We start from the raw sequence: 22,362 nt of genomic DNA, 5'->3' as shown, positions 1-22,362 counted from the left end.
GTTATCAGGTAGTTGGCTAGTTACATCAAAGGTCCAAGGAAGCTGTGCTTCCCAAGTCCTCCACCACCATAAACATTCACACAAAGGGGCTCTACAGAAATCGTGCCAAGACTACTCCCCAATCCCACTCTTTGGCCTATCTCATACTTCCATCTCATGCTCAGGTTACCTTTAAAAGCTTTCACTGTACTGTGGGAAAATACAAACAAGAAGGGCCTGATGGGAAGTATGGAAGCATTCTCCTACATATAAATGAACAGACCGATACTGTAGGTAAATTAATCTACAGTTGGCAAGCCAAGCTGACAAGGTAGGTGGTGGGGAGAAACAGGGGGTAGGGGAATTAACTCAATTCAAGCGTGATTAGTTATGTTTTCATCTTTTTTTGCTGACACAAGGCCAGAAGTTTCTTTTATTCTTCTCTCCAGAAACTGTTAATCTTTCAAACATATAGGGGACAGAAAACCCAGATGTTTCACTATCTCTACCCAATTTAGTGGCATATATTTATTATCTAGTAGATTCCACATTCCAGATGACACAAAAAGGTTGTGTCCCCTTTAAAACAGCTCACTATGTTCTGAAACACTACTGTTTAAGTTTTTAAAAATAAAAATAAAAAAGGCAGAATAGTCAGGGATGAAAGTTTATTTATACAAATATTTGCCCTTGTAAAATGGATCCGTTACTCTTCCACAGAAGGGGGCTGCAGAAAATTCTTGAAAAAAGTTATATTTTCTAGTCAGTTTCAGTATTGTGATACATTAGAAAAACCCAAGGTGCATCATACATTTCAAACACACTGAATGCACATCAAGAGCATAAGATTTCCCCCAAAGAATCCTAGGACAATAGTTTCTTTCTCACATAGCTACAATTCCCAGCCACCTTACCAAACCACAGTTCTCATGGTTCTTTGGGGGAAGACATGCACTTTAGATGTGTGCTGGATATACTTTAAATGGATGGGGCTCTTTTCACCATTACAGTGGTACCTCGTTTTGAGTCCACCCCGTTTAGGGTCCATTTTGTCCAACGTCCGCAGCAAACCCAGAAGTACCGGAATGGGTTGCTTCCGGGTTTGCCACTCTCGCATGTGCAGAAGTGCTAAATTGCTTTGCTGAGCGTCCCTTTCATCGAGCGTCTGAGGTTCTGGAACAGATCCCAGATGCAAAAGGAGGCACGACTGTAGATGGCAGTTTCTTGGAACCATATGATAAAATAGTTATCCAACCTGAAAGTTTAGCCTATAAGGTTATTTTCTCATAGGGAGCAAACTTGTGAAGCTTCACAGGGAAGGAGGAACGCATAGCTGTTTAGCATACAGTGGTACCTTGGTTTATGAACAGCTTAGTTTATGAACAACTTGGATTAAGAATGCTGCAAACCTGGAAGGTAGGTGTTTTGGTTTGTGAACTTTGCCTTGGAATAAGAACGTGTTTCGCTTCCTGTTGAGTGTGTTCCATTTGTAAACTGAGTCCCCCGCTGCTATGGGAAAGCACACCTTGGTTGAAGAACGCTTTGGTTTAAGAATGGACTTCTGGAACAGATTAAGTTCGTAAACCAAGTTACCACTGTACAAGGTGCACAATATGTCTTGTGTTGGGCATTTTTCTCTAGCATCATGTGGTGCCTGGTAAATCCTCCAGGTAAGTTTCAGGCATCAACACAACTGAATTGTGGAGCTGTCCCTTTTTCAGCATCTTCTCCATAAATACATGCATTTTTAAAGGGAGCGCTATTACCTAGCCTACTATGCTAGGGAAAGTAACTACTGCTAGAATCAATCTATGGAATGAGAGGGGAGGCAGACTTGAACTAAACTCTTTCAGTGTTTTTTGACATCTTGATGGCATACGCAGAGAATAAAATAGCCTCTTTAAAAAGAAATAACACTAATTGTTTCATTTGATCAGGAGGGGGATCTTATTATGAGAATAACCACCTGCCTCCATCAACTAGGCAGTTTTAACGCCCAGGGATAAAGCACTGTAAGATCTGTAGGATTCAGGGGCAGGACAACGCCATCATTTCCAATTAAACAAAATGAATTATGTGGATTCAGATTTCCAGTAACTTTTTGCTACTTTGCATTTTCTAATTTTGGGGAGAAATCAAGACTCTGATCAAGCTACAGCACTGATTTCACATGCTTGCTACTGCCCCCCCCCCACCTCCAAACAAGTGGAAGTAATTCCTGAAGAGGATATTATTTAGCAAGCCAGAGCTTTACATCTCCCCCTTACTGCAGATCTCATAACAGGATTAGAGAAAACTGAGTAATATGGCTTAGCCACTATAAAGCCCTGCAATGAATTATTCAAAAAATGTTTTGTTATGCAGATGGCAGCGTAAAGCACAGCATATTTATACTAGTGACAGCTTTATTGGCAGAGCCTAATGGTCAGGGGAAAGTGTATCAGTTAGGATAACCCCCTTTGACTTTCAACATGCTAACAAACGAGCAGGCAAAAATAAAAGCCCCATACTTTTCAAACAAATCACTTGGGAAGGGGAGGAGCCGGGATTTACGAGTTAAACATCCATTAAATCCACAGTTTTACACTGAAGAGGAAACAAGTAAAGAGTTTTAAAGGGCATAGATCTTCCACAACAAAGATAGGGGACATAAGGTTCGCTGCAAGCCAGGAAGAAAAAGAAGCTTTAACTCAAGCACCATCTGAAATTAAAAGTTTGTTGAACCCATGTAGCAAGAAAGTGGCAAATCAGCAGCTGCTTTTTATTGGGCTTAGGGGTCTCTTGAAATAGCTTCTATTCCTCAAAAAGATACTGTGCAGGGAGCAATTAGAGAGGCTTGTAAAGTCAAGTATATAAAAATGGTCTATGTGGATTTAGTTTGATAGACAAGCGTATGTAGTTTATACCGGCTGGCATCAGGTTTAGTGTGCTTCGCTTTTCAGCTCAACTGTTCCTAATTAAAGCCCTCAGATACCACAGCACTGGAGCTCATGTGAATACTTGATGCCACCATCATACCAAGTAGCATGGCTTGGGGATAGAAGTGCTTTAGGTACACACTGGAACTTTAGGTTAAAGCACTCCATGCACAGAGCAGAAACCCGGCTTTTCTGCTGCCCTTTGAATTCTTGACTTCAAAGATTTGTGACATGCACCGGACCCATTTTACCACATTTTAGCTGCTGTTGTGCTACACATCTGCTCATAAAAGGTGCTAAAAAGGTATGATGAGACAGAAGGGTGCATTTTTCTTCCTCTAGCCTGCTTAATAGTAGGGTGTTCTCAAAATATTTTTACAGTCTAGTACTAAGAGATAGTTCACCAACAAGCTGGAGGTTTCTTCTCGCCTTCTCCTCAGTAGCAGCTTCTACTCACATAAACCTTCCAGTCTTGAACTGAGCATTAGATTTAGTGCATAAAATATATAGTACACATACCTGACTTTCCAGCTGGAGAGGTACTGTGTAAGGACACTTTTTAGTGCTTTCCTCAGATCTACCCCCACAATATATGAGGAGGAGGGAAATGCCTGGCTAATATAGGTCGTTTTATCATTGTTATTTGAAGTCAGCCTATTATCATTAATGGAGCTTTTTCTCAGGTAAGTGCATATAGGACTTCAGCCATAAATGGGTAGAATCCAAAGTTACTCTGCATCAGTCTGAGGTGTGCTATTAATTTTAAAACATCAAAGAAAGCAACCGGTTCTCTCACAAAATAATTTTGGAAATTGTAAAATATTCCCTTTTCGGAAATGATTAAAACACAGTTCTCAGCCCTTGTAACCTGGACTTGATGCAACATCAGTGTTCTTATGGGGCATTTAACTCGAGGGCAAACAGATTCATTTACTCCCCATTTGAGACATAAAAAAGGGAAAGTCCTAAAGCTATGTTTGGATAGCAAGGCAATTTTGTTCCAATGCAAAATTAACAAGAGAATGCTAAATTACTCTCTGACCATATGTTCGCTGCACTGCAGTTTTAGCCCTTCATGTTGCGTCTGGGCTTTTGATCCTGGGGATCAAACCACAACAATTAAAAACAAGGCTTAAGAACCCAAGCACGCCCCCCACACACACCCCAGAGGAGTCTGTCTCCCACTTGCCCCACAAAACAGCTGCCCAGAATGGCTGAGCTCCATCTCCAACAACGTGGGATCGGGAAAGGCAAACTGAAGCAGTAGTTGGTGGTGATGGTTTTTTGTTTTGTTTCTTAAATACGTATTCCTCAGGCTGTCTTTCACGAGCCAGTTATGAGTATGAAAGGGGGAAACTTGCTTTAAAGGAAAAACTTTTTTTCCAGCTTCAGTCAAGCCGTTTAGAAGTGAGCAGCAAGCCTTATCGAGAAGGAATATAAACCAGGCGAGGCGAGGCGCAAACTTTAACGCCCCCTCCTCTTCCTCCCACCAGAAACGGCGAGGCAAGCAAGCGAGTTCCACTCACCCTGGGCCCCGTCGCGCGGTGGCCAGAGACCCGAGGCAGCGCAGCCAGAAGCAGCGCCAACAGCAAGCGAGGAGCCCCAGAACCCCAGCGTCGAGCAGGCATTGTCAGGGGCGGGAAGAAGAAGAAGGGGAGAAAATGCAGCCACAAGATTTTCCCCCTTTCGTCGCTGGTGGCTGAAGGTGTTGGCTTAGGGTGGCTTCTTCAGCTTGCTGCTTTCCTCCCCTTTAGAAGCCGAGAAAGACGAGCTAATTCTCCCTCCTTCTCTTCCCCACAGCGAGCGCGTTGTGCCCCCTCCAGCTGCAACAGGTTAAATGCCATTCGGAGCAAGGAGTCCTATTATAAAGCGCACGGCTGGGGCGGGGCGGGGCCAGGCGAGGCCGGGCCGGTTGACGGACAGCTTCCCTGCGCGGTCAAAAGCGAGGGAAGACAACATCCCCACATACAGGAGACTTACATGTGCTTTATCTGTCTGTCTGCCTGTCTGCCTGTCTCTCTTTCGCTACAGCTGGTTTTTGCCAATCTCTTGAATGTTTTTACATCCCTGCTCTTAATGGGTTTCTTCTCATCAAGAGTTTTAATGTTTTGGGTTCTATCTTGAGAAACGGCTTCGAGTTTTTTTCTTCCAGTCAAGCGGTGAAATGAAAATTATGAAGGGCAGCACAGCCTTCATGGAGACGCAGCCATGGAGACGCACGCCAGTTCTGTGTCCAGGGCAGCTGTCTATCAGCTCCATCTAGTACGCAGGCTGAGACCCTACCTGCCTGCGGACTGCCTCGCCAGAGTGGTGCATGCTCTCAGGGCAGTCTTAAGCGGGTCGGGCACCCTGGCGCCGTGGTGCGCGGATCGCTCCAGCGCCCCCGCCCCGTTTCTTCCCGCGGCTGGTGGGCAGGCGCAGCGTGGTTTCCGCGCGGCTTCGCCATGCAGCGCCCCCCTGCCAACTCGATGCCCTGGTGCCCCGCGCCACCCAGCCTACCCCTAGAGCCGGCCCTGCATGCTCTGGTTATCTCCCACTTGGATTACTGCAATGTGCTCTATGTTGGGCCACCCTTGAAGGTGACCTGGAAACTACAACTAACCCAGAATGCGGCAGCTAGACTGGTGACTGGGAGTGGCCGCTGAGACCACATAACACCGGTCCTGAAAGACCTACATTGGCTCCCAGTACATTTCCGAGCACAGTTCAAAGTGTTGGTGCTGACCTTTAAAGCCCTAAATGGCCTCGGTCCAGTATACCTGAAGGAGCGTCTCCACCCCCATCGTTCTGCCCGGACACTGAGGTCCAGCGCCGAGGGCCTTCTGGCGGTTCCCTCACTACGAGAAGCAAAGCTACAGGGAACCAGGCAGAGGGCCTTCTTGGTAGTGGCACCCGCCCTGTGGAACAGCTACCTGACAGCTACCTGACAGCTACCTGAGATAAACAGCTACCTGACATTTAGAAAATACCTAAAGGCAGCCTTGTTTAGGGAAGTTTTTAATCTGTGATATTTGATGTATTTTAACATTTGTTGGAAGCCGCCCAGAGTGGCAGGGGAAGCCCAGCCAGATGGGCAGGGTATAAATAATAAATTATTCTTATTTATATTATTCACACTTTCCTCTGTGCTTGTTTTGCATCTGAAATCAGCCCATTTGTGCACTCTCTCACACCTCCGCCCCGAAGATGAACCACAAAGGACACAGAATAATAGAATTGACATTTTATAGAGATACAACAGTTCCACCCCAAGAAGGAACCAGAAGCTTGATTGAAGTTATGACACAGTCACAGTTGTTGTTTTTTCAGTGGGCTGGCCAATCTGAAACATTTTATACCCAGAAGTAGTACTGTACTTCAGTAATAAATAAGGTTGAACTTTTAAAAATTCCGGATGAAATAATTTAATTTTGGAGAGAACAATTGGACTAGCATAGGAAGCAACCTGCTAAAGGTTCGTACAGTCCCAGCTGTCAAGCTTAGTGGTCCCTATGCCAACAGCAGTCGATGTGTATAAAAATGAAGGAACTGAGGCTTTGGATCACCAAAAATGGTTGACAGCATCTTGAGCACATACACCCTCCCCCCCCCCCCAAAAAAACAGGGCTGCCAGCTGAAGACATTTTGGCGCCTGCAGCAGGCCCCAAAATGGCACCCCCACTTCCCACCAGGAAAATGCTACATCGGGATCAAGGGAAGAAGAGCATTTGACATGAGAATCTGTTGCCCAGGTGGATCCTGCTACATGAGGCAGTCACCTCACGAATGATTGTAAATGCACATGAGCTTTGCATGAGAAGTGGGCATTGCTACTTTTACTATGTAGTTTCATATGCTAGTGTGACTGGTCCCTCCAAGTAGAAATGACAATGCATAAATGTCAAAGCTTACAGGTATTTTCCCCACTATCTTTACTGGGCCAAAAGCTCCAGGGAGTTCAATGGGATTTATTCTGAAGAGCATGGGTATAGGCAGTGCTTTTTTCTGGGGGGACGCAGGGCATACCCCTAAACATTTCATGAATCTAAGTTTGGCCTCATTGGTGAGCAGAATTTCAATATGAGTAGGAAAGTGAGAGTACCCCTAAACATTTTTTAAAGAAAAAAAGGACTGGGTATAGATGTACTAGTTCTAAGTTTGGATGGGATGTTAAGAACCTCACACATCATCTATGGGAAAAGCAGGAGGAGAAGGGGCAGAAAGCCAAGCTTTTATTATTATTTTTAAATACATATTCCTCAGGCTGTCTTTCAAGAACCAGTTATAAGTATGAAAGGAAAGGGGCAGTAAAAACAACTGGAGTTCAGTGTAGGAGTCTAAAAGGAAAGAAAGATGGGGATTGACAAGAGTCCTAGGGGAAAGATTTCACCATGGGAGAATTGGGTTGTTAAGGCTAGAAGGTTTCTCTGCTTTTAAGAATTGCAGTGAAGTATTTATCATCAATGCAACATTGGAACTTGGTGGTCCCTAAGGAGACAGGGGAAAGAACCAGGGTGCTAAAATGCTGGATTTTGCATCTTGATTTGAAGTAGCCAGGCAAATCTGTCTGTAGTGTTATTATTGCCATTATCATCGGCAAATGCTTCCAAGTGATTTATAGCAACAACAGAGTGAGGCAATAATTAAGAATGGTGCTGTTGGGCTTTATGTGGCTGTTCAAGAAAAAAAACAAGTAATTTTAGTTGGAAAAATGCTAAGGGAAGCAGAACAGGGATTCTCTAAATCTCAGTTATCAAGGGTCACTACAGAGTTTATAGATGGGGGCATCTCACAAGAGAAACCTGCAATAAAGCCAGGCAGAAGTACTGTTCATGGTGTCTGGTCAAGCATGTGTCTGGCCAAGATACGAGCACCCAATACCATTTGTTTTTGTGTGTGTGTCCCCCCTCCTCATTTTAGCTTCTTCTTACCATGGGTTGTATTCAGCTACGTTTTACTCAGAATAGATCCATTGATATTAATGAGCATGACTGAATTAAGTACATTAATTTCAAAAGGTCTATTGTAAGTAAAACTCAGATGGGTGGAATTCAATGTCTAATCACTAATATGATTGTTCCAGCAGTGCAAGCATTTCTGCTTGCCAGACAAAACCATTTCCTCTCTCCTTTCCCTGCACACTGTTCTGCAGGTTGTCCTGACCCTCCAGAATGGATTTGGGGGTTCATGAGTGAAGGGGGGAGAGTTCCATTTTGCTAGCAGGAGTCCTTGTGCTGCTTCCGCTACTACACTAGATCCAGCTCTCTGTCTCCTGGAACAGCATAAATATTCAGTGCACATGCACTGGGAAAGTTGACAGCAATCTGAGAATCAAATTAAAAGGGATGCAGGAGATCCACAAACTAACAGCATTGCCCTTTTAAAAAGAGAGGGGGGAGAGTGGGGGAAGTGTTGGTAACACTGGAAAAAGTGATGTTCGTATTTTCTTCCTGCACCAATTTGCACAATCAAAATTGCATGCAGATCTCACAGCTGCTATTAGCACATCTTGGGTGATCCTGTTCATGGAAGTCCTGCAACATTTCAGCTTTGATTCTCAGTTTTCCTAAACTTAAAAATACCACAAGAAACATGTTTTGCAACGGTCACTTGGGGTGATAAACAGTACACTCAAGATGTATGCTTCAAGCAGGGTTTTGTTGAGGTGAAGCAGCTCCCTGAGACCAGCATAGCTCAAAGGGAGAAGGGGCAGGTGCATCGTCCTACCAAATAATTATTGCCTGGGACAGAATCCAGGCTTGGAATGGTCCACACAAGAAAGACATAAATTCCTTGAAAATTAAGTGGGATACAAACAGTGTTAATTGTAGCAGCATTTATTAGGTTCAGCACACACAAATTACAGTACGTACTCGGGAAAAAATCAGTAGTGATGTCTATGCTTAAAATGTATGCATTTAATCCATTACTAGAATTAAAAGGAGCAGACAAAGGGGGGAAAGTAATAACGTGTGGTAGCAAGTTGTGCTAACTAAAGTCACTCGTTTTGCAACTGATGCTGAGCAGAGAGCAGAAGTTGAAGAGAAAAGAGGGGGGGAAATCACTAGGTTTTGCAGATTATTTGAAGAACTGGCCCTTCTCCTTCCCCTTTAAGCATTTGCACCATTGCTTTTTACAATGGCCTTTCTTACAGTTGAAATGCACCGAGTAGATAGGCAAGATTTTTCACCAAAAGCATCACTGCTACGGTATATATTTGTATACATTACACTGCCAGCACAGCAAAGCAACAGGGGGAAGGCCTCATTGCCTAGACTTAGTTTAAGTTTACTAGTTTTTTTTATAATAAAAAAATCTACAGAAACTAATAAAAGATTTAACTTGTTTTAAAAAGGCCTTAAGCCACTTGTTTCTACACCAAAATTCACATTCTTGAGGCTTTTTATAGGCTAATCATGAATAGCATTCTGAAAAACAAATATATAATACCTTAACAGACCCCAATATTAAGAAACTACTCCGTTCCTTATGGCTATTGTAGTATTTCCCCTCCTCCCAACCGACCCCCATTTAATTAAGATTCTGATTGGTTCTGCAGTCTTCAGCTCTGCTAGCCCTTGTACAATTGTGGCTTAACTCCCTGTTTGCCAGATACCAGCCAGTAGCTTCATCTTGTATTGGAATTATGATCGCCAGGTTTTGTTCCGGATGGTCTCCTGTGCTTTCAACAGCTCCATAATAGATATTCTACTCCATAGTAGGGGGGGGGAAGCTTCCCCAGTTGAATTTCTGCCTGGCATACAGCTATGAAATCCAAAACAGAATAGACAAAACACTGTTCAAACAAGCAAATGAGACCATTGGAGGAGCTGACTCCACCCACAAACAAGTTATCTAATGTCTGATTTGTAGAATTTTTTCATCTGGGCATATTCATTTCTGTAGTACAGCAAGCTAAAGCAGAGAAATTAGGGCTTTCTTAAAACTGCTCCACTGTAATCATGGCTCACCAACTGTCTAGCTTTCTTGCTGAAAGGGAGGGCAGAGATTTTTCTCAACCAGGACCTCGGGATTCTGAAATCAGCAGAGAGAGAGAGACAGATAAATGATTGCTCTGATTACTAGACCTTGGCCAAGCTGTGCCATAATGTTCCGTAGTGTGAAGCAGATGCTCAGACCAAGATACTTCCAATGGCTCTGGGCTCAGAGCACACCCTCATAAGAACCTGTAAGCTTTGCAAACAAATCAAGACACACCTTTACAGTAGTATCTGTGGAAATGTGCATGCACACGAAAGCTCATACCTATGACAAACGTAGTTGGTCTCTAAGGTGCTACTGGAAGGATTTTTTTTTTTTTCGACTACGTCAGACCAACACGGCTACCTGTAACTTTAGTTTTGCTGTTATTTTAAAAACATATTTTCTAAAAATTACCCTCCTCTTTTGACCCCTCCTGCCACAAACAATATACAGAGAGAAACCTTTCACTAAGCAGAAATTGCCTAGAACCAGATTTCTGGAATACCCCATTGTGGTATATATTAACTTTTATCTTATGATTGATAGACACTGCCAAGGCAACTTAACAGAACAGATGTGTGTGTGTGGGGGGGGTGCTGTCAAAAGACTTTTAATGCTCTCCTCCCTTGAACCCTGTACCTACAAAGCTGTTTGTAAAAGAAGCGTGAATCTAAAAGCTTGGGGGAAGGGGAGCAGGGGGGATTAGGGGACATCTGAGGAAAGCAGTATAAAATCGCACCAAAGGATAAAAGGGGTGGGGCGGGGGAGGGCAGGATGAACCTATAACCCTTTTCCCCCACTTACTCCGTTAACAAATATGCAACCAATTAATGTAATTGCAGAGTTATTTATGGTGCACAAAGAAGACCCCAAGAGCCAAGATTCTACAATTCTAAAAAGAAAAAAAGAACCTCGCTCCCTCGTCTCCTCTTTTGCAGATGCTGGCTTGTGGAGTCCAGGTGTCTTATAACCAGAAAACATGTGCACTTAGTTTGCAGGTGCAACTTTCTGGTTGGAGGTCAGGCGAGGAAAGGGATGGCAGGGATGGAGGAAGGGAGCAGAGAGCAAAAGGGTCTCTCTCAGTTTCAAACTGTGACCAGACAATATGGTTTGTTTGTTGTTCAGATAGTTCCCCTTCAGAGTCCACAATAGCCCTACTTAATCCTTCCCCCAATTACTCTCTTTCGGACAGCAGCAACAACAGCAACGTTTGCACACAAGGTGGCTGTGGTGGGAATACAACTCGGTCGTCGTAACTCCGTAATTTAATTGTATGGGGTGACAGTTTGTCTACTTTTCAGCGTCCTTCAGGAGAGAAGCTTTAATTAGAACTATTGAGTGGTCCGAATTGGCGCAATTAGGGTCTGCATTAATTATTGTTGCATGTGCTTTTTTTGAACAGTGAGGCGTTTGTTGTTGCCGTTGCTCTTGCTGTAGCAGTAGAGGGTCAGACAGGGGTGCCAGCTAATGAACTAGGAGAGTGAAAATTACCTCTAAAATGGTAGGGCAAGTGTAACACACACTTGAGAGGAGCAAAGAAATCGCAGTGGGGAAGGGGGGGGGAATCGGCTGATAGGCACGGCCTGTGAGAAACAAATCCTTCCTTTTAAGCTCTCAGCTCCTTTAGTTCATTCTGACACCAAGTTTGTGCCTGCAAAATTTTATGATCCACCTACCTGAATGCAATCCACCAGTCATAGATCTCCAGCGGGCACCTTGATTAAAACTCTTGTTTTTGATGGGACTGCAAGAAGAAGGGTTGTAGCCCAGCACCTGCAAGACCACAATACATGGCTAGTAGATGGTGCCTATTGTGCAGAATCATAAATCTAAAAGGAAGCAGAAAGGCATTTAGATCCTAGGCCAACACCTCGCCATTTCTCCCAAACAAAGGGAAACCCATTTGCTTGCCCTCAAGAAATGAATGAATAATGAATGAATGAAATTAACTCCATTAAGATTTCTTTAAAATTACTGTTTGTAGTTTAATGTGATTGTGGTCTTACACTACTGTCTCCTGTCAAAATCACTACTTTTATTTTATTTTTCTTCTATAGTATATAATAATAACATTTGAAAACCTAGCATAGAAAGAAATCAATGCTGTTGCTGCAATTCATAAAGCACTTCATATTCCAGCATTCACTTTGGCTGCTATCTCTCCAACTTAAGCTCACTCTAAAATTGCACATTTCCCACCCCTGGAGCTACCTGTTCTCACCCGGGAGCATCCGCAATTATTCCACCACCCCTTTCCCCCACTCAGCAAAATTATATACTTCCCACCCCTGGACCTGCTTGCTCTCAAAATCACATGCCCAGATATGCGCCTCCACAGGCACATACCTCCACATGTGGTGGGAATGTCCCAAAATCCAACAATTCTGGACAGCAATCATACAAGAAATATGCAAAATATTAGATATCACCCCAGAACTGGCCAGGGCCGTCTCAAGCAGGTCAGGCGCCATGGCGCCATGGTGCGGAGATCGCTCCGGCGCCCCCGCCCTAGTGGGCGGGCGCAGCGCGCAGTACGGCTTCCGCACAGCGCCCGCCTACCGGTCTGGCGCCCTGGCGCCCTGCGCCACTGGGACTACCCCTAGAGCCAGGCCTGGAACTGGCCCTACTAAGCACCTTCCAAGACAATAATCCCCACTCTCTATGGACCATTGTTATCAAGTAGTATGGGAAACAGCCCAATTAACCAATAAACTGAAACTGACACAGGAACAAATAGAAGAAGACGCCTTCACCCCAGTATGGCTCTCCTTTATCATGTCACAGACCCACAAGATAATGACAAAACTCCACTAACAGCATACAAATCAATCTGGCTAACCTGATTTTTTAATTAAAAAAATACACACTTACACACCCTACTCTCACACACAAATAAATCTCACTACAGCCACCCAAGGACAACCAATCACACCCAAGGCCACCGTCTACCTCTCTCATCATCAAGGAAACACAACAAGTGAATAGTAAAAAAAAACGTACAAATAATGCCGACACAAAACCCCACACATACACTAAATAGAAGAATAGTAACATAACCTACCCACCACTCCCCATCTTTTCTTCCTAGCCTAACATTGTATGTATCATAATGTCTCATAACAATTGCAACTGAATTGTAGAAATCATAACTGGAAGAAAGAGACATCACACTGTTTTTGTATACTTAAGAAATCTTTTTTAAAAAAACATTTCTTTAAAAAAGCACATGCACAGGTGCATGGGAAAAGCTGGTGTATGCCACACCAAAGATCCAAAAATGCTCACAATACACTTTTGGGGATGTGATGCATGCATCAGAGTTGTAAACCCAATCACAAATTGGTCTTCAGTTAAGATAGAAGTATAATAATCTGCTTGTTACAATATTTTGCATCATAGCTGCCAAGTTATCCCTTTTTTTAAGGGATTTTCCCTTATGCTGAATAGGCTTCCTCGCGAGAAAAGGGAAAACTTGGCAGCTATGTTTTGCATCTGTCATAAGAAGGAGCCATGGTTCTCCCAGTCCATCAGCACCACTGACACAGCCAGCAACAAGGTGAACCACAACAGCAACCTCCAGGGCTCACTGAATAGGGCATGTTGTTGGGAAGTTGGAAGTGGAATTCTGAGCCACACTGGATGAATCTATAGCTTCCCACACCTTTTGCATGCCTTCCCAGAAGCAGTCATGCTAGGGCACGACTCTCAGGACTCAAGTCGCTTGGTTGGTTTGGTTGCCCATGCCCACCTCTAAGATAGATATAGCTTTAGATGGGCCAAGCAGAACCACCCCTACTACTCTAAAGGTAGTTGCGCCATTGCTTTCCATAAAAGCCTTGCAATGTTATTTTCAATTGCTAGCATGAAACCAGACATTTTCACAGCCGCCGGGCCCTCAGTGGATGATTTAATTGAACCAGGCTATCAACTATGACCACATGTAAAAGCACCACCATACCACTTTAACAGTCAGGAGGCAACTTTAGAGATAGTCGTGCCTCCAACTTCTTGGGTCTCTTATTTCACAGGCACCAAAAGTTGTCTAGTATTGGGACAGTCCATTCTAGAAGGGTAGCCATTAGAGCAGCAAAGACCCCTGAGCGAACTAATGCTTTGACACATTTATTTATTGTGCTGTAGGTTTTCATGTTCTGTCCCTTTAACAAGACTTTCTCCTTTCATGGCCATGTTCCCCGGCTGCTGCCGGCCCCCCAACACCAGCTATTAATATGTGCAAACTCCTGACACCCTGAATGGTTTCCCAGTGCTGACACTAATCACATTTTAGGGAGCAGGTCAGCAGTGAAGGGACTTAAATTCGTGTGAAAATGTCTCCAGGATGGCCCCGGTGGCTCACACCTGCATGCCCTATTCATCCACACTGTTTACATGTTGTCATCCACAATTAATTCTTTCCCGGGTCGCTCCGTTGATTGCCCTCCCTTTGCACAGGGACCCCATTCTGAGCCGTTGTGGCTGTTCAATTGAGCATGGGGCAGTGCGATTAAATTAAGTTTTGTGGCACTCTCGCTTTCTCTCCCTCTCATTTTCTCCCTCCCCTCTTCTCTCCATTCAATAATGATGCCTGTTTGAGGATGGCTGGCACTGGAGTACAAAGGTAATTACAAGCACTCAGTGTGTGGGGAAGGAAGGCTTCTCTTTGGAAGCATGAACCAAGATAGCAAAGGGAGGAAAATCTTTTCTAGACTTCTGCCATGGATTTAAGAACAATAACTGAGGAGGAGAGGAGCAACAGAGGATCAGCCATCTCAAAATTATCTACACTGAGGATTTATCCTGCATACACAGGTCCACACTTTAAAGCTCTGTGCCCAAGCACGCTTTCTTATTCGCCCCAGAGCATTCCCTGTAAAAACCATCTCTTTAAAGCTAAAGCACAACAAACAGCAATTCAGGTTTTCTACTGATTGTTGTTTGCTCCAATTCAGTGCTAAAGAGTGGGGAAAGCTCCAGAGCAAAAAGAAGAGGAGGAGGAAGAGGATTTGGACATTGAGCTTTAAAGCACAGGCCATGCCTGGAAAGCACAGAGGAACAGTAAGTTTGGATAAGCCCTGACTGGCAGTTGCTCAGACAGGATTTTCCCCAGCCCTACCTGGAGATGCCAGAGATTGAACATGGGACCCTTGGCATTCAAAGCTGATGCTTCCCCCACTGAGCTAAGAGTCCTCCCCTGCAGACCTCATTAGGAATGAGAGAGCTGCTATATAAGTCACCTAGGTCACATTCATATCATTCAAAGTACAGTGGTACCTTGGTACTCAAACAGCTTGGCTCCCAAACAAATCAGCTCCCAAACGCCGCAAACATGGAAGTCAGTGTTCCGGTTTGTGAATATTTTTCAGAAGCCAAATGTCCGACACGGCTTCCGCTTGAGTGCAGGAAGCTTCTGCAGCCAATTGCAAGCTGCACCTTTGTTTTGGAATGGTTTCGGGAGCCAAACAGACTCCCGGAATGGATTACGTTTGAGAACCAAGGTACATGGCTTTCTTGAATCCTGTGAATTGTGGTTTACCCTTCACAGAGATGCAATTCCCAGCAAACAACAGTTCCCAGGATTCAGGGTGGATGTGATAACCCTAATCCATGTGCTATACCAATGTGCACATCTCTGTCACTATCACATGGCAGATGTCTGGGACCTGTAGAAAGGGAAGGCATTGCACGTGTGCTTATGCTGTTCTCTACCACAGAACAAAGCAGCAGCAGAACCAAACCCATTGGGTTTTTTTAATAAAAAAAACATCAGACCCAACACACACACACCCCTAGCTTGCCATGTGATAGTGGCAACCTGCGAGCCCAGTGGAGGCAGAATCAACCTGTTGTTGTTGTTGTTGTTGTTTAGTCGTTTAGTCGTGTCCGACTCTTTGTGACCCCTCGGACCATAGCACGCCAGGCACTCCTGTCTTGCACTGCCTCCCGCAGTTTGGTCAAACTCATGTTCATAGCTTCGAGAACACTGTCCAACCATCTTGTCCTCTGTCGTCCCCTTCTCCTAGTGCCCTCAATCTTTCCCAACATCAGGGTCTTTTCCAAGGATTCTTCTCTTCTCATGAGGTGGCCAAAGTATTGGAGCCTCAGCTTCACGATCTGTCCTTCCAGGGAGCACTCAGGGCTGATTTCCTTAAGAATGGATAGGTTTGATCTTCTAGCAGTCCATGGGACTCTCAAGAGTCTCCTCCAGCACCATAATTCAAAAGCATCAATTCTTCGGCGATCAGCCTTCTTTATGGTCCAGCTCTCACTTCCATACATCACTACTGGGATCAACCTATCACTACTATAGAATCAACCTATAGGCCATAAATGTCAGGATTCACTGGGAGAAGGCACCCAGGGCCGGCCCTACAGCCAGGCTGGGTGGTGCAGGGTGCCATGGCGCCGGCCCGCCAGGGGGGCGCATCGCAGCTGTGCCCGCCCGCCGCCCGCTCTTATGCGCAGCAGCGCCCTCAGCGGTATCACTGCGCGCTGAGCCCGCCCATCGCGCAGCAGCGCCCTTGGCAGCCGTGCTGCGCCTGCCCGCCTACCCGCCATGCTGGGAAACAGGGCGGGGGGGGCACCGGAGGGATCCGTCGCACCACGGCGCCAGGGTGCCAGAGGTGCTTAAGACGGCCCTGAAGGCACCTTCCCACCTTCAGCTTGGTTTGGCCTGTTCTTTGCAACCATCCCATCCCAGTAGATGAAAACTAGATTCGCCTTTCCTCCTACATGGCAGTTGGTCCCATAGACTGAGATGACAGATAGGCTAGGACTTGGGTGAGAACAAGACCAGAAACTAGCCCTCGCTCTTCAGCAGATCAAGATCAATGTCAGTGTAAGAAGGAAACGTAAGGTGGATTTTGCTTTGCATACAGGGAATATTGCCTCTCCCATTCCTTGCTCTTGCAGGACTTCTGAAGCGCATGCACACCCTAGAGGACACTGGTGGACACACTACATGAGAAGTTCATTGTGACCAAGGGATAGCAATTGTTTTTGCATGACTGTACTCCTAGTCTGCCCTAGCCTAGAGTCACAAGGAGGGATGCAAGATTGTCATGTATAATACAAAGCTGCATTTCAGTTGGCACAATATATGAGCTAGTTCATCAGGTTGACCTGAAAATACACCCCACTCACACAGGATACCTTCCAGTTTTCCTGTTCTGATATCATACAAACATAAAAACACAATCAAATGGCATTAACACACACACACTTGCTCATAGGATACACCATTTTTATTTTTAAAAAAGAAATCTGAACTATAACAATTAGAGCCAGGCTTGTCTGATGCACCATTTGAAAAAAGGAAATAGAAGAAGAGACAGTTAGACATTTGGTGCCTTTGTTTCCCTTTCAAGCAATGGAGGGGTGATAGCTCTTTCTTACCTCCAAGGGGCAAGGGGCACTGGGATGGTAAACACAGCTCAGAGTACTTCCACATGTCCAAAGGGACCACAGGTCAAGCAGCCTGGTGTGGGAGGAGGCTAGGATTCAGAGAGCCACAGGTTTCCCTGGGTAATATGAAGAATAATGATTTGCTCCAGCATTAATAACAGGAAACTCAAACCAGGTTGCCATAATTTTGGACAAGCACTCTAACCCACTGAATAGCTCATCCCCTTCAGTTCCTGAATAGTTGCACTCTTATCTCTAGCAGGTCAAATATGTTAGGACTTGGGAGACGCATCTTGAGATAGTAAAGAGGCGCCCAGTTTTCTAGCAATGAATGCAGGGGGAACAGTCACACAATCAGCTAATCTGTGTTGGCTGATGGTTATTCTTCACTTAAGGTGCAATTCTAAACTTGAGATCTGCCAGCTGAAAGGTTATAGGTTTGGGGCACTATGCTGTTGAATTGCCAGATACACCGCTGCTACGGCTGACATGCCAGCAGAATACTCCAGACAGGCTTGTGGATCACACCACCAGCCTAGCTGTTCAACTGGCAAAGATAAACAGAAGAGTGGAATAGCAGAAGCAGGGCAGAGTCATATCCTGTACTCCAATCCATGGCCATGCCCCATCAACAGCAGACTGTTACACCAGCAAAAGAGGCCCCTCCTACTAGCTTCACAGGAGGAATTAAAAAAAAAAGCAGCTGCTATCCCTGTGAAGATGAGACCTCTGCCCACTGACGAAGGAAGGGGTGCGGTGAATGTGGCCCACCCCGGGTGTCATCCCTGAGGGGGGTGACATCGCCATGGCAACCCTCCTGGGACGCTCCCCCCACCCCTGGCTGCACAGCAGGTGTGCTGCTCCAGGTGCCAGAGCAGCTAGCTCCACCTCTGCCTCTGGCACCATGACACAGCACTGTTTGACGACTCAGCACTCCATTACGGCACATGACTGTGGCCTGTAAATATAAACCCCAAACGGGGAGAACATATCACAGATTACAGGGCATTCAGCAAGCGGCTATCTCTCTCTGCCCCATGTGCCATGCATCCTTAGAGCTCTTACCACTGGGAGATGGGAGGCGGAGGCAAAACATTTGGCCCACAAGGAAATATCAACCAACAAACTCTGTGACTGACTCCATTGACTGCAACTATTGCTTAGTACTCTGCATTTCTGCTGGTTGGGGATGAAGTTACTTGATGGGCATATGTCATACACCCAGTTCAGTCACCGCAGTTTGAGTCTCTCGGTGTCTGCATTTGTATGGCAGCCTTGCCACCAACAGGGTCCCCGATAGTTAGGCTACAGCAGGGCTTCCAGAGATGCTGGAGGTGTGTCTGTTGTTTGCCCAGTTTTTTGTATTTTGTGACTGTGCATTTTTTCCTCCTCTCCCATGCTCAGCAAGCGCTGGATTGGGTATTGAAGCTGTTCCACCTAAGTAGAGGCTGCATAACTTTCTCTGCCCTGTGCAGCCTTGAAAGTCTTGTGTCTAGGGCCCAGATAGGCTATTGACATCCTATTACAAACCTTTTGAAGGCAAAACTTTTACAATCCTTACAACGGATGAGGAACAGCATTTTACATATGCATGTGCTTTTGCAAACGAGGAAAATCTTTAATAATTTTTTTTTAAAAAAAACCCACTATCTTACATAGTGGTAAAATACCAGATAGAAGGAGAGACGCTAGAGAAGCTAGAGAAGATCAAGATTTGATTATAGCAAAGAATTACCGACTGATTTCATTATTGAAAAATGACTGTAAGTTCTTTACAATGATTTTGTCAGAAAGATTAAAAAGGATTCTACAGAATTCTATTCATCACAATCAACGTGGATTTATGCATAAAAGACAGTTGAGAGATAATGTCAGAAATGCTTCAGATAATTTGGAATATTTGAATTACCACAATGAGAGGCAAGAGGCATTTGGGGTTTCTGGGGAGATTCAGAAAAAGTCAGAAGGAATACTGATTAAGTGAAAGTGATAGAAACCCAGCTGGATCCTTTTTCCTATCACTTATTTTACCCTCATACCTCCACACCTATTTCCTGGCACATTTTAGCCCCTGCCCTCCAGCTGTAGAGGGTAAGAAGCGGCTCAGTGGGGCGTTGCAGTGTGTGTGTGGAGCCTAAAGTTCACCACATAATTTCTTTTAACAAGGAAAGGAAAACTTTTAAATCATCCACTGTATCTCTCACCCATGCCCTGGTCAGCGCACCCATTAAAATACTCTGCGCAAGTGTGAGAATATGTGGCTCTGTTCTGCTTTGAACTGTGCTAAAGTAATTAAATTGGTATCCCATTGTGCCTGGGTATTATAGGACACCTGGTGAATTTCATCCTGAACTGCTGGCATGCCACCTGGAACACCAGCCTAGCAGCACCTGCAGGACTCCCTTGCAAAAAATAATAATGTTTTACCTTAGTACAAAATGCAGTCTGGCTTTGTTCCTCTGTGTATGTACCCTTTAAGCTCCAAAGAGAACAATCCGTACCACAGTGTACCTTGTATCCTGTTGTATAAACATCCCCTTGTTTTTGACTTTTGCTACTGCATTTTTCATGAATGCCGCTGCTACGTTGCACATTTTGGGTATATGAATTATGAATTACGTCATGAGAAGTATTTAGTTAGCAAAGGCTTGTGTAGCTTGTGACTCGGGTAGGTAGATGCAAAAGAGGTTACCTTAATAATTCAGCAGCTGTAGCTTGCAATTCCCTCTTCTGTTGGTTTGTTAATATATATATATATTTAAAATCAATTATATTATTTATACATTTCATAATACGTTACAATAAAAAACCAACTAATCTAATCAAAAACATGAGAAAGCAAGAGAAAAGAATACAAAGTCCTCTAAACCTTACATTGTCCCACACAGAGAAAGGTGAACCCTCCCAGCTCTCACCTGAGAATTTCCCTTGCTTTTCCCATCCTCCCACCTGAGGAGATCTTCTCTTCCCTGCCTGTCACACAGGGTCCGTCAACTATTGAGCCGCTGTTCATTTCTCATTCATGATCACTTTTGGGTGCCTCCAGACTGGTGTGATTTCCAGAAGGGATTCAAGCTGGAATTTCAGATTTACAGTGTTCTGTTGCCCTAGCACAACAAATCCACTTTAAAACAAACATACTTTTGCAGTTCCGAGAGGGTCAGCGAAATGCACTGAAAAGTGTGGGATGAATGAATGATTAAAACGGAGGCGTAGAAAAGCTTGCAAGGAAATCGGGACGATTGCTCGTTGTCCTATTCCTGCCCCACAGATAAGTGAGAACAAATGCTCAAGGAAGACCAGATATAGGATATGTACCCTTCTATGTTTAAAGGACATTTTTTACCCTCCAAGAAACCTGAGAACTGTAGTTTGTTAAAGGTGCTGAGAATTGGCAGCTCCATGTGGATTCCAGGATTCTTTCAGGGTGGTAGTAGATATGTGATTTAAAGCTATGGTGTGTGCTCGACCCTAGTTTAAACATATATGGTGATTTATTGACAGAACACTCTTCATGTCCAAAATATATGGAAGGTGCAAGTGGAATGAAGAGGGGCTGGGAGTCCCATTGCATAGGAGGAAAGTCCTTGCACTAATGAGACAAACTTCCTGGATACAACTCTAAATCTGCATATATCCCCAGGCATTATTGTAAACTTGGAAATTCCAACTGTGAGTGGGTGAAGAGGAGCGAGTTTCCCCTGAAAGGGTAGGGGTTTTTTTTAACTGAGTGAGAGTAAGGTCAGAGTAAAGTACAAAAAGAGATCCTTCCTAGAACATTGTGGATATAAGGCCTCGCTCCTCAAGAGAAACTCTTGCAGTAAAGCCTGACATCTTGTGCTGGTTAGGGAATGCTGAGGAAGCTGAATGGGGAGGAAGAGAAGCAGGAGGAGTTCTTTGTTCAGAAGGGAGGCAGGAAAGGGCAGGAGGCCATCAGAAAGTGAGAACAGGAGGAGGGGGGAACGAGATGCAGAGAAGCTTGTGTTTCTTGCAGAAACAGAAGGGCATTAGGGTTTGAGAGCAATTATCTTGGGAGGATAATGGATAAAGCTTGCTGTCCACCCTTCTCAAAATAGCAATTGGGGGAATTATATGTTTTTAGTCCTAGATGGAATGAAGCAAATTACTGCTGCTTAGGCAAAGCATGCCATAGTGTTGTGGTGGACTTTCAGTTTGTTTTGACTGCATTAAAAAATGTTGGGAACGTTCCAACGCTAGGCTCGGGTAGCAGTTTTAAGTATGATTTTGAAGATCTTTGCCAGCCTTGGAAACACAGTTGCCGTGGAAAACAGGGGAAGTAGCGAACAGATCCTGCACGCTTCAGGATAGAAGTGTGAAGGACATGCACCTCAACCATTCCAATATCTCCTTGTGTGCCTTCCCCCCTGCACTAGATTTAATGGCAAACACCAAATGTTTGTAGTCACTCGTGTTCATTGCAGCAACATTGAGCCACATTGCTGCTGAGCTCAAGAAACCAAATAAATAAGAAGGAGGAATGTTGCAATGATTTGACACCTGTCCCTCATGGTGCTATTCAGGCTGTGCTGGAACAGATTCATGCTTGTGATGCCTCGGTATTAAGGTTGATCTTGCGAAACAATCATAGGGAGTGTCCTCAGCATCAAGAACAAACCAACCTGCCTGGGCTCAGGCAAGGACATGGGGGGAGGGGAGGCAGTGGTTGGAAAACTAAAAGAATTTCTGTTGGCGACAGCAGGAAAGAAGAAACTCTATTAATCTATAGTGTGATAGGAAGCAAAAAATCCTCTTACTAATGGTAGCAAATGGATAATTGCCGGACTAATTGGCTAGCCAGTGTTACTTAGGTAATTCTTTCCAACATCTTAAAATTGCTCTTCTACGAGAAAAAGTGTGCAAGGTTCAAACACAAGGAAATAACAGGAAACGTTGACTTGCCCCACTACCCAACACCTAAATCATGTAAGGTGCAGAAAGGTCCTCAGTCAGGCGCAAAGAAACTCAATCCACAGGGTGTTAGAATCCGGACAGGAAATTGCTGGCCATATCTCCCGAGTGCATGTGCAAAAACTGACAGCCAGCTTCAGGAGGGAGCTAAGAGGGCTCTCACTTTGTGCCC

General features: G+C 44.6%; 1 protein-coding gene across 2 annotated transcripts in view; it reads right to left on the bottom strand.

The window, feature by feature from the left end:
- SMOC1 (SPARC related modular calcium binding 1) overlaps positions 1-4,740 on the bottom strand; it is a 66,930-nt gene extending 62,190 nt beyond the window's left edge. For both annotated transcript variants that reach the window (XM_088669922.1, XM_035113442.3), the window contains exon 1: positions 4,424-4,740. In XM_088669922.1, the coding sequence (XP_088526048.1) occupies positions 4,424-4,525 (102 nt within the window). In that variant the 5' untranslated portion in view covers positions 4,526-4,740. The remainder of the gene's footprint in view (positions 1-4,423) is intronic.
- Positions 4,741-22,362: the final 17,622 nt, after the last annotated feature.

This window comes from Zootoca vivipara, chromosome 1 (assembly GCF_965207765.1).
Source record: "Zootoca vivipara chromosome 1, rZooViv2.hap1.1, whole genome shotgun sequence".
NCBI lineage: Eukaryota > Metazoa > Chordata > Lepidosauria > Squamata > Lacertidae > Zootoca > Zootoca vivipara.
The sequence above is the reverse complement of the archived record's forward strand: the minus strand, read 5'-3'. Positions and strand labels throughout refer to the sequence as shown.